Source organism: Sus scrofa, chromosome 2 (genome assembly GCF_000003025.6).
Source record: "Sus scrofa isolate TJ Tabasco breed Duroc chromosome 2, Sscrofa11.1, whole genome shotgun sequence".
Taxonomy (NCBI): domain Eukaryota; kingdom Metazoa; phylum Chordata; class Mammalia; order Artiodactyla; family Suidae; genus Sus; species Sus scrofa.
This window is the reverse complement of record NC_010444.4, coordinates 10957941-10969974: the sequence shown is the minus strand read 5'-3', so window position 1 is coordinate 10969974 and position 12034 is coordinate 10957941. Positions and strand designations below refer to the sequence as shown.

Sequence of the window (12034 nt, the reverse complement as noted above, 5' to 3'; positions counted from 1 at the left end):
TGAGAGCTGAGTGGTTTTCCGCAAAGTGTTTACTCAGGCCAGCCCTCCAAGTTTCCGTAATCCATGCAAGTCTGGGCTGCATTAACAGTGATCGCTTAGGGGGCCAAAGAGAAAGGCTCCCACAGCAGGAAGTCCCCCAGGGGGATTATTTACGCAACTCAATAGCTGCGGGTTGAGGGACAGGAAATGGTGTGTGAGCTCCAGCCCCTGTGAAGAGATGCTCCGGTTGGTCTCACACTAGCTGTGTGTTCTTAGGCAAGTCATTTGCCCTCTCTGGGGAAAGGAGGCAGTTCAAAGGCATGCTTCTCTCAAAGGTCCTTTTCATGTATTAATAGCAGAGATGAAGAATGTGGCTTCTAGGGTCAGAAAGACTAAATTCAAGTCTTGGCCTTGCCTCACCTTGACCTCTGACATCCCTTCATTTCTTTGAGTGGCTTGACCCCTGATGCTCCCTTCCCCACTGAGCCCAGATTTTGGCGCCAGGCTCGAGGAGGCTGCGGGAGCCGGAGGTAGGTGGACCTGCTGTTCATAAACTGAACATCTCTTGTGCAGACGTGTAACCATCCTCGTTATCATTATCTCCCGAGCCTTTGCCTTCCCGGCTCTCTGAGCACGATGTCCACAGCTCCGGCCAGCAATGGGGTGTTCGTCGTCATCCCACCCAGCAATGCCAGCGGCCTCCGCCCGCCCCCGGCCATTCTGCCCACCTCCCTGTGCCAGCCGCCTGCGATCATGCAGTTCGAGGAGCCACCGCTGGGGGCGCAGACGCCAAGGGCCACCCAGCCGCCCGACCTGCGGCCGGTGGAGACGTTCCTGACAGGAGAGCCCAAAGCTTTGGGGGTAAGAACAGACGTTCCGCCCACCCGAGGCACAGGTGCTGGGCAGGGCGGGAGCGTTCATGCACCGTGGAGAGGGGGCAGGCAGCCGACAGATATCAGTAAGGATCTGAGGATGCAGCCACGCACCAGGCAGACAAGGACCCTCTTCCCGCGGAGTTCACAGAACATAAAGCAGTGAAGAAATGACTCAGATAACTCCAAACAGGGCAAAGAGGTCGAAAATGACCGTGAGGTAGGGGCAACACTTGCAAAGGTATCTCGGGGAGATGACATTCAAGCTCAAAATCTCCATGCAGGGCTGAAGCCAGCCAAGTGAGACGTGGAGAGCCAGGGTTCATCCAATAGAGGAAAGAGCAAGTGCAAAGGCCCTGAGGTAGCTTGTTCAAGAAATAGAAGATGGGCTTGGCTGGAACGTAAGGAGCAAAGGAAGGAAGGAGATGAGATGAAGCTGAAGGGGTAGCCAGGTCCCGCTCCAGCTCCTGCAGGGCTGACCGTCCAAGATGGCCTCTAAGGTCCTTTCCAGTCTCACATGGCCTTGAGATGTTGATCCCTGGGAAGGAATCAAATATGATAGGATAGATAATAGATTGATAAGATAGATAGATATACCCTTGGCCTCAGTTTGTCCAGTGGAAGATGAAAACATAGCTTCAGTAATGATGACAGTGGTGGTGATGGTAATGACAGCTCTCATTTCCTGAGTGCCCCAAGGGGGCACGCACTGGGCCAAGGAATTTGCATGTCTTGTCCCCTTAGCATCTCATTCCCACCTTGCGAGACAGGGCTCATTGTCCCCATTGGACAGATGAGGAAGCTGAGGATTCTTCAATGCCAAGTCACTGGCCCAAGGCTACACAGCTGGTAAGTGGCACCCTGTCCCCTAGGATGGCCTGACTGTAAAGTCCCACTTCCAGCCCCACCGCTCTGAGCACCCAGGAGCCCGGGCTTGAACGTGTTGGAATTTAGAATTCTATGCTAATGCCTAAGCAAGCCCAGTGGCGCAGGAAGGGACAAGAGTCAGTGAACAAAGATGGAGAAGCCATTGCTGGAGTCCTGAAGCCTCAGAACAGACTCTGGAACACACTGACTTCCAAATGCAATTTGCTGAAAAACATAAAAAGCAGAAACTATAGTTAGGGAATGTTACCCATTGAGAATACTGGCTTTAAATTTAGCTGGCCTGCCACTTCATAGCTGGGAGAACCTCGGTCTGGCAAGCTACTGTTTCCTCAGCTCCAAAATTAGGATAATAATGCCTACTCATCACATTAGGGTTAAAGGAAATAATTTCTGTAAGGCACCCAGCACTTTGCTTAGTGTAGACAGGCAGTCGGCTAAGTGGCAGCTGGTGTCATGGCATGGCCATCTAGTGGCAGGGAAGAACCCACCGAGGAGAGCAGTGTTGGCAGCTGGGACATGATGCCCCATTAGGAAGTTGAAAAGACAGAAGGCATGGTGGCCGAACAGAGAAAGAAAGAGAAGATTCAAGAGATCATGCCTTTAAATGCCCAAATTCTTGCTCTCATGTTAGGAAGACATTATGTTCCACGTGACCCCCAAGAATCCAGTTCTGCAGTCTGAATTACCCCTAAAGTCCCCCAGTGATTTGAGTGGTCATGAGTGCCTCATCACTGTAGGAGTCTGTTTAGAAGTCAAGAGCTGGAAAGGGCCCCTGGATTAGGCAGAGGTTGAGTTCAGGGGCCTCCAATGTCCCTTTCCACTCAGTTCTAGAATCCAATTGTCACCAAAAACATTTGGAAAGAAATGTGGCAGCACCTACCAGAAGCCCCCATGTTCCCATTCTCGGGAAAACCATCCCAGTTCTGGGAATGGATCAGTGAGGTGCTGGCAAAGGCCACTTCTAATTAATGAATGAATGTAAAAACCAGGTCCAGATTTTGGGTACATGGCTGGAAAGGATCAATGACAGACACTCAGATGAGAAAGATGCCCAAGGAGATATTTTTGCAGGCTGCAGGGGGGTGAGAAGGGAAAGGTAAGGCATTCAGGGCAGGGAATGCTGTGCCATTGAAATGAGGACTAAGAAAGCCAGGTAGCAACACAGAGGATGCTTGAGATCCAAGGGTCAGAGCTAAAAGGAGAATGCAAACCCGTGGAGACATGGAAACAGAAGGGTGGGTCCCACAGGCTATGGGGAATTGGCTGTCCTTCTTAAAACTGTCTTTTACTGTTGTTATATTGATGTCTCCTCAAGAGAACAGAATCTGGGTTTATTTCCAAGTCGCTGACAGTTCGCTGAGGGAGCGCAGAGCCCTACCACGCTCTCCTCCGAGGCCGGCAGGGGGCGGTGTGGAGCCCGCCTCGCCCGCCTGGCTGAGCCGCCGCCTGCTCCCCGCAGACGGTCCAGATCCTTATTGGCCTCATCCACCTGGGCTTCGGCAGCGTGCTGCTCATGGTCCGCCACGGCCACGTGGGGATGCTCTTCATCGAAGGTGGCGTCCCCTTCTGGGGAGGAGCCTGCGTGAGTGCCCGGGGGGAGCTGGGGGGTCCTGCCCAAGGTCACCTCTCCCCTGCTGTGCCCACCCCCACCACATTCTCCTGGACACAGCCACCCATAGGTGGGAGCCGGAGCCTATATTTACCTCCTAATTGCAAACTCTAATCATAATCCGATCCAGATTCCCTCCTATGTATGAAAAGCTCCCAGCAAAGAGGCTGACACAGAGCAGGCTCCAAAAAGGATGGGGTGAAGGGGACGGGGCAGGGGATAAGGAGACACCAACTACCCTTGTTACCTGGATCCCAAGCCTCAACCCCAATCCAAATCTGAGCTGCAGAAATCTATCAGTTCCTCTCCTGGGCCCCAGCCCACCATGAGCTCTGTCTCCTGGGAGCCTGACCAGTGCTGATACCCCTGAGCCGACTCCTCTGACGAATGCCCTGGCTGGCCACCCACCCTGACTGGAGAACCAGGGGAGCGTGTCATTATAATCCCCAACCTGAAGAGAGCACACCAGTATTTACAAGGTCCCTGTCTGTACCTGAGCCGCCCAGCACCCATAGGAGCGAACAGACTTTGGAGTCTGGCCAAGTGGTCTGAATCCCAGCTCCATCGTGAGGTATAAGGAGCCCCTGAGGCAAGTCCCTCCATCTAGGCTCCAGCTCCTCATCTAAAAATTGGGTCCAGGAGTTCCCGTCGTGGCTCAGCAGCAATGAACTCAACTAGTATCCATGAGGACACGAGTTCAATCCCTGGCCTCACTCAGTGGATTAAGGATCAAGCATTGCTGCAAGCTGTGGTGTAGGTCGAAGACATGGTTCAGTTCCTGCATTGCTGTGGCTGTGGTGTAGGTCAACAGCTACAGCTCTGATTCGACCCCTAGCCTGGGAGCTTCCTTATGCTGTGGGTGCGGCCCTAAAAAGACCAAAAAAAAAGTGCTATAGTCCTGGCCCCACCTACACCCTATTTGAGGAAATCAAGTGCTAATACATGTGGGAGCCAATTACCAATCCTTGACTCTGCACCATCCACCCAGTTGCCAGAGCTAAATCATTCCAGGTTGTTTTAGACTCATTTCCCAGTTCACGTCCACCCCACCAGCAGGTCCTGTAAGCTCACCCTCCCAAGCAGAGCCTGGAACTGTCCACATCTCCCCACCTCCACTGCCATCACCCTGGTCCAAACCACCTGAACAGCCATGGTGGCTTCTTCCTGGTCCTGTCTCCATGTAAGGCCAGGGCTCCACCCCCACCCTTCTCCAAACTCCCGCTGGCCTCACCAGGGGGTCTATTATCCCCGGGTCTCACCCACTTGGCTGCAGAGTGCAGACGTGGAAGCTGCTGGCTTTCTAAGCATGAGGTGCAGAGCTGGCCCAGCACCATTCCACTGCATTCTCTCAGCCAAGCCAGTCGCAGACCTGCCCAGGTTTGTGGCTGGAGGCCAGTGCCAAGGGCACTATCCTTAGAGGGCAGTTTCCAAGCTAGCCCCACCCCTGCCTCCACCAACAGCAACTCATCACAAGCCCTGCATCCTCTCATTTGCATCTCGGTTCAGAGAGGCCTTCCCTGACCCCCCCACACACACACCTCAAGTAGCCTCCCATGATTCCTTACCACATTGGTAGAGCTCCTATCACTGCAACCATACTTTTTTTTTTTCTCTCTCTCTCTCTTTTTAGGGCTGCACCTGCTGCATATTGGAAGTTCCCAAGCTAGGGGTCAATTGGAGCTGCAGCTGTGGGCCTAAGCCACAGCCACAGCAACACCAGGCCCAGCTGCATCTGTGACCTACACAGCAGCTTGCAGTAACCCCAGATCCTTAACCCACTGAGTGAGGCCAAGATCAAACTCTCAACCTCACAGATACTATGTTGGGCTCTTAACCCACTGAGCTACAGCGGAAACTCCATGTGACCATACTTCTTGGTAGTTTATTCGCTGAGTGTCCAGCTCCCCCAGTTAGAATAGCAGCCCCATGAGAGCGGGATCTTGTCTGTCTTACTTAACTCTGCTACATTCTTGGCACATCCCTGCTGCTCAGAAAATGTCTGCTGAGTGAATATTTGAAGGAAAAAAAAAATGCCTTCCCTACAAGGCTCTGATGATGCGAAGTCAGTGAAAACATAAACCTTGCAAGTTACAACCCTGCTTCCTGGACAGGGGCCCCAAGTAACCAGGGGACACCCTCACAGAGAGATCTCAAGTGCCGGCCGAGAGGCAGAGTAAGTGGCAGCTAGGAGGCTGCTGGCCTTTTCCTGTGACCCACAGCCTCAACGGTGCCAGGTATGGTGTCCCCTGCCCAGGGCCCCAGCCGAAGCCTCACTCAGCTTCCCACTTCCCCACACAGTTCATCATCTCCGGGTCCCTCTCAGTGGCAGCCGAGAAGAACCACACCAGCTGCCTGGTAAGTCTGAACTGGACCCAGGGGCGAGGGTGGGGCCATGGCCCAACTTCAGCTCCACTCTGCCTCCAAAGATGCTCACGCATCCAGCTTTTCTCCACAAGCATCTCCTGGGGGGCCTGCTGGGGGCCAGGCACCAGACAACACCCAGACAGCCAGACACAGAGGCTGCCCTACCTACGCCAGAGGGGGGACCTGGAAGAGTTGCTGCCCAAGCTGGGCCTTGGTGCAGGAGCGGGATGGAGGCATTCCAAAGGAAAAGCATGAGGATGCCAGGCGGGGCCCTGGGCAGGGTCTCCATAGAAACCATGCGTGGTTTCATTTGGCAAAGGTCTGGAAAGGGAAGGGGAAGGAAATTAGATGGAGACATGCACTGGGTCCACCTGGCACACAGCTCCACGCCTTCTGTGGATGCCAGCGAGGGGCGTGGCGAGGGAGGCTTTGGATGGAGACTCAAGTCCCTGCCCTCGTGGCGCTTGCATTCTCGTGTCTGATAAGACATCCCAAAACCAGACTGACAACTCAAGTAGTTACAGAGAGTGAGAAGTGCTGAATGAAGCATTGGGATAATGTGAGTGGTTCTTCGCTGCTTGGACGGTCTGCAGTCCCTGAGCTGGTGTCTGAGCTCATCGTTCACGGGGCAGCGGCCGTGGATGAGCCTGGGGACCAGGCTAGGAGATGAGACTGGCATCAGATGGGAGGGGGCCAGGATGCTGGATTATTGCACACAAGGGACAGAGTGAGAGGAGCTGAGCTGAGAAGAGAGGCGGGGAGATGCCTCTGGGATGGATGCGGAAACTGGATTTGAAGGGCAGTGGGCGGGCACTGAGGGTTGAAGCCGGGGTGTCCTTGCCCTGTGTACATTCCTGGGAGCTTCTGGGTGTGGGTGGAGAGTGGATTATAGCAGGACTAGATACAGGGGACCCTCAGAACCAAACCCATGCCCACCCCCGCCCCCAGGCTGTAAAGTCTGGGGGCAGAGAGCTGACTTACTCTGTCCTGTGCTCACAGCACCTGGAAGGCAGCAGAGCAGCAGGTGCTCAGGAGACGTTTCCTGCATTAACTAATCGATTAATTGATTTCCTGCTCTGGTCTCAATGAACTCAATGACATCCCCCCCCCCCAAAAAAAAACAGAGAGAGAGAGAGGCATTCCCATCATGGCACAGCGGAAACAAATCCAACTAGGAACCATGAGCATTCGTTCGATCCCTGGCCTCGCTCAGTGGGTTAAGGATCTGGTGTCGCTGTGAACTGTGGTGTAGGTCTCAGATGTGGCTTGGATCTGGCGTTGCTGTGGCTCTGGCGTACACCGGCAGCAACAGCTCCAATTAGACCCCTAGCCTGGGAACCTCCGTATGCCAGGGGTGTGGCCCTAAAAAAACAAAAAGACCAAAAAAAAAAAAAAAAAAAAGAGAGAGAGAAGCGACAGAGAGAGAAGTCAGGGTCTTTGAACCTGAGTGGGTCCTATAGTCCACAGCCACCCATGATTGGTCCGCACATTAAGGCCAAGGCTGTTTAACAGAAAGCTTCAGCTACTGGATCAAAAGAACATGGGGTTCTGGCAACTTGGGGAGGGTGACCCCCGGGTGGTCGCCTGGATTACCCAGGGGTCCACTTGCCCCAAAGCCCAGGGCCTCCCAATGAGGGTTTGGCCCATGGACCTCAGGCCCACAGCTCTGACTCTCAGCTGTCCCCCCCGCCCCCCCCCCCCCCGCCCCCGTGGCCCGCCACGGTTTGCAGTGCCTGGTTCTTCCCGGCCCTGCCTGGGACCACGGGGAACTGACCCCAACATCGCTCCCAACCTCAGCAAGAGGAGCTTCCCCGACCCCTGCCTGCTCGCCTGGGGGTGGGGGGCACAGTACGAGTGGGCGGGGAACCTCTGCACACCCCACCCGGAGAGGCCACAAAGGATGTGGAGCCCCTTCCCAGAAGCTTCCAAGACGGGGATGGAAAGGAAGGGGGGTCCCGCGGAAGGATGGGAGGCAAGGAGAGGGTCCAGGAGGCCGCAGGACGAGGGCGGAGGCCTGGTGTGGGAGGCTGGCGGGCGGGGCGGCTGCTGCCTTCCGGCCTATCCTCTGCGCCCCCTCCCCTCCGCTCCTTCCCTCCGTCTCTCCCCTGCAGGTGAGGAGCAGCCTGGGGACCAACACTCTCAGCGCCATGGCGGCCTTTGCCGGGACAGCGATTCTGCTCATGGATTTTGGTGTCACTAACTGGGTGGGTTGTCTGACGCCCCCAGGGGTGGGAAAATTTGGAGAATGACACAGCCACATCCAGGAGGTGGTAGGAGCTAGAACTTGCAGCACCGGGGAACTGAGAGCCCTCTCTGGGCCTCAGCAGGCCCGTCAGTCCCAAGAGACCCCCTAAGTGTATTGATCCCTTGATCCTACCCCAGGGATGGGCACAGGGGAACAGAGAGGCAGCCTGGAGTGCAGGGCAGGGCACAGGACGCGCGGCAGGGGTCTGGCCCCGGCTCTAGCTTAACAGTGCCTGGCTCTGTGGCCTTGGGGACCTTGGCTCTGGGCCCCCTTTTCTCCTCTATCTAGAACCCTTGGCATGTTTTGACGTTAGGTTTTGGTTCCCAGGATGTGGGCAGGGGCTATCTGGCCGTGCTTACCATCTTCACCATCCTGGAGTTCTTCATCGCGGTCATTGCCACCCACTTTGGGTGCCAAGCCACCCGTGCCCAAGCCCATGCGGTAAGTGCCTCACCCCAACTCACCCCGGCCCCACCCCCACCCTGGGCATCCAGGGCCCTTCCCAGAGGACCCTCTCCTCCCGTGCCTCGCCCACCCCACCTCGGGGAAGAAACCTGGAGTGATTGTGCTGCACGGAGTTCCCCACACCACTCATACTATATCCGGAACCCAAAGGATTATTTTTTGCTGGAACATGGGGCTGTTTTCCTTGTGGCCACAGGGGGGCGCGCCAGCACCAAGGGACCCTCTGCTCTCTGTGCGATTGGACGCAGAGCCGTGCAAGGCGGGTGCAGGGGACCAAGCGCAGCGCTGTCCAGGGATGAATAGGACCCTTCAGAAGTTCACAGACCAAGAGGGAGACCGGGCCATCAGAAAGGGCAGCATGACTCCGGTGGGAATTGAGCTTAGTATTCCCCAAACTGGAGGACCGTGCAGACAGAAAGGGGACGGAGGAGGGCCTTGGTGGGAGGGGAGCTAGTTGGAGTAAAAGCCGCCTCCGCGGGAAAACGTAGGTTCTCGTGTGGGAAGTGGATTCGTGCCAAATGGGAGGTTGAAAGTCTGAGCAGAGTGTGTGTTTAGATGGAGGATGAGTGGAGTGGGGCTCAGGGAAATCGATGGAGCGGGGCGGAGAGGTGGGGCTGAAGGCAGGGGAGCCCCAGGGAGGCGGGTGCTGGTATCCTAGCATCGAACCAGAGACAAAGAACTCCAGAACCTTAGTTCCTAGAGAAATTCGATTTTTGTCTGTTTTGTTCAGTGCTGTAGCCCCCAAACCCGGGCCGTGGTTGGTCCCAGTAAATATTTTTCGGAATATTAGTTGAACGGATGAGCGGTCCAATTCCGTCTCGCGGCCACCACTACTAGGACGCTGTTCTCAGAACACCCACGAGAGGGCACTATTGCAACAGCTCCCTGAAGGCACGCGAGCCCGCTGGGATTGCCTGGGATTTTTTTTCTTTTTCTTTGCAGCCTGTGATTTTCCTGCCAAACGCCTTCAGTACAGACTTCAACCTCCCTAGCCCTGCAGCCTCTCCACCCCCCGCCTATGACAATGTGGCATACGTGCCCAAAGAGTCGTCCGAGTAGATGATGGTCACGCCGGGGGGTGGAGTCCCGCCTTCCCCCTCCCCCAGACCCAGCCTTTCCCCACCTCCACCTCGTTAATCTGGGGGCAGCCCCCTCCCCCCCATCCTCACATATTGTGGCACAGAGTGGAATTTCTGGGGATGCTGCCCCACACATTTCCCGCAGTGGCTAATTGATGTCAAGGGTGTGTGTCCCTCTGAGCCCATTAATCAGGAGATGTCCCCAAGAGCCCCTCTGCATTTCTCTCTGCTCCCTCCTTAGAAACCCTGGCCTCATCGGGAGGCAAGTTCAAGGGCTTGGGGGACGGTCATTAAGCTCAGAAAGCCCAGAATCTTCGAGAAGGGAGCACTCAGTGCAGCTGCAGAGGCCACATGGCCAGCAGCGGCTTGACCTTGGGTCTCCAGGCCCCAGGACCAGCTCTGCCCTTTCTCTCTGGGGCTCCTTTTTCCCGCCTGGAAACTAAAGTGTTGAACCAAATGATATTTAAGGCTCTTTGCACTTGCTCCTTGAAGTCCTAGGTCTAAGTCAGATCTTGCCTACCCCCATTGTCCCCGGAAACATCTGGAATCCTTACTGACTCAGCCCTGCCCATCCCCCAGGGCTGGGGGACTTGCGGGGGAGGGCCCAGGCCAGCGCCCCCCACCTCCACCCCAGCACCCCGGGCAGCATCTGCAGGTGCACAGCAGTAGTGGCCCCCCTCCCTGAGAGGCTCCCTCCCTCCCTCCCCACCCCCAGTTGGAGGAGAAGCCTGCTTCTGAAGGTACCAGGAGCTGGGCTGGGTTTCCAGGCCAAGGAGACACCTCCACCTGGTAGTCAGAGACCCTGGTGGATGGCTTCTTTCATCTTACCACAGAGGGAAATAAACCATGCTTACAATTTGATCTGGTCTCATAGCAATGACTTGGCCCAACTAAGCAGGCATTCATGTCCCCTCTCTACAGCTGAAGGCACAGAAGCTTGAAGAGGTTAACTTAGGTGCCCCAAACCACCAAGCTAGTAAGAGGCAATGCTGGGATTTGAATGCAGCTCCATTTCAGTCAAAATCCATGCTCTTACCACATGGCTCCCTCCAAACTAAATCCAAGTGCTTTCCACCAACTCCTTCTCCTCCTTCCTCCTGTTTCTTTGTCCCAAAGCACTCCACTTCTTCTTCCGCTAACAAACTCCTGCTCCTCCTCAAAACCCTATTTGAATGTTGCCCCTTCCCATGAAGTCTTCCCAAAGGAAGGCAGTCAGCTAGGTGGCTAAGTGCCAGTCAGTTACAGAGCTGGGACAAGGGTAGAGCAAGCTAGGTCCCCTTTAAAGAGGCAATCAAGGTCATGCACCTGCAGAGTTGGAGGGGGGGCACAATAAGATTTGGTTTCCAAAATCGAGAGAGGGGATTTGAGGACCTAGAGCTGAGAGTTTAAGACTTCATGGTAGAGTTAAGAACAGTTTTCCTGCCACACATAGAGGCGATTAGCGCATTTCTGGATTGAGGGGAGATGTTTGGAGGGAGGAGGGAGGGAGAAAAAGGCAGAAGAGAGGGCTCAGCCTCAGGCTGGGATTACCATCCTCTGTGCCTTGCTGACTAAGTCCCTCAGAAATGGGGCCAAAACCACACATCAGTTAGTCGGAATATAAGAGCTAGATGCTTTTTCACATCCCAGGCTGTAAGCAAAGAAGATTGCAAGGCCCCTAGAGATGCCCCATGGCCAGACAGCATGGAGCCGGAATGTGGAGTTGAGATGGCTGAGGGCCATGCCTGGTGACATGACATGGAGCCCCGCACGCCCACATTTAGTATGAAGGAAAACATCAGAAAGCTTCCAGTGTCCCCAGGAGGAAAGCACCAGAGGCGGAGAGGGCTGACGTGCAGTGCGGGTTGTTTGAAGTTTTTAAGTAAATAAGAGTGGAGGCAGGGGTTGCCATCAATGACCAAGAAACAGTCATGCTTGTGGACTGGAAGTCATGAGAAGTGACTGAGTTATCCTTAATTGGTAAAATCAGATTTTCCATCACTGAGAGCAAACGGGAGCTAGAGAAGAAATTGACATGAAGAAGCAGAAGAATTCTGAAAACTACAAAATAGTACTAAGAGCCATTAATGACTGTCTAAATGAATGAGGAGCTATGTTCTGTGGATTGGGAAGCACGAATTTTTGTTAAAATGTCATTTACCTCCAAAATTTGTCTATAGATTTAATACAATCCCATTCAGAATTCCAACAGTTTATGGAGGTGGGGAAGGTGGAATGGACACACTAATTCTAAAATTCATATGAAAAGTCAAAGGAACTAAAATGTCTAAGAAAGCCTTAAAGAAAAACAAAGTTGGAGGACGTAAAACTACCAGATTTCAAAACTTACTATAAAGCAGTAATAACCAAAACAGCATAATCACCAAGACAGCCTAGTTTTAGTGCATAGACAATTAAATCTGTAGAATAGAATTCAGACACACCCATACAGTTCACTTGACTTATAACAAAGACTCCACTGCAATTCAGTGGACAAAAATGTTCTTTTCAATGAATGGTGCTGGAGCAATAGGATTTGGTTAGAAAAAAAAAA

The 12034-nt window shown here is 54.2% G+C and overlaps 1 protein-coding gene across 2 annotated transcripts; it reads left to right on the top strand.

Annotated features, from left to right (window-relative positions):
- Window positions 542-10416, top strand: MS4A15 (membrane spanning 4-domains A15). Of its 2 annotated transcripts, XM_021085455.1 has the most exons (6): window positions 542-840; window positions 3199-3321; window positions 5647-5703; window positions 7824-7916; window positions 8285-8398; window positions 9365-10416. In XM_021085455.1, exons 1-6 carry the CDS (start codon window positions 616-618, stop codon window positions 9479-9481), a joined length of 729 nt encoding a protein of 242 aa, XP_020941114.1. In that variant the 5' UTR covers window positions 542-615; the 3' UTR covers window positions 9482-10416. The 2 variants fall into 2 exon arrangements, with proteins under 2 accessions (XP_020941114.1, XP_020941115.1); XM_021085456.1 differs by lacking the exon at window positions 3199-3321.

Excerpts from the sequence above, each read along its gene's own strand:
- MS4A15 (XM_021085455.1), top strand. The coding sequence starts at position 616 with ATGTCCACAGCTCCGGCCAGCAATGGGGTGTTCGTCGTCATCCCACCC. Across the intron at positions 3,322-5,646 it reads CCTTCTGGGGAGGAGCCTGC|TTCATCATCTCCGGGTCCCT; the intron begins GTGAGTGCCCGG and ends TTCCCCACACAG. Across the intron at positions 5,704-7,823 it reads AGAACCACACCAGCTGCCTG|GTGAGGAGCAGCCTGGGGAC; the intron begins GTAAGTCTGAAC and ends TCTCCCCTGCAG.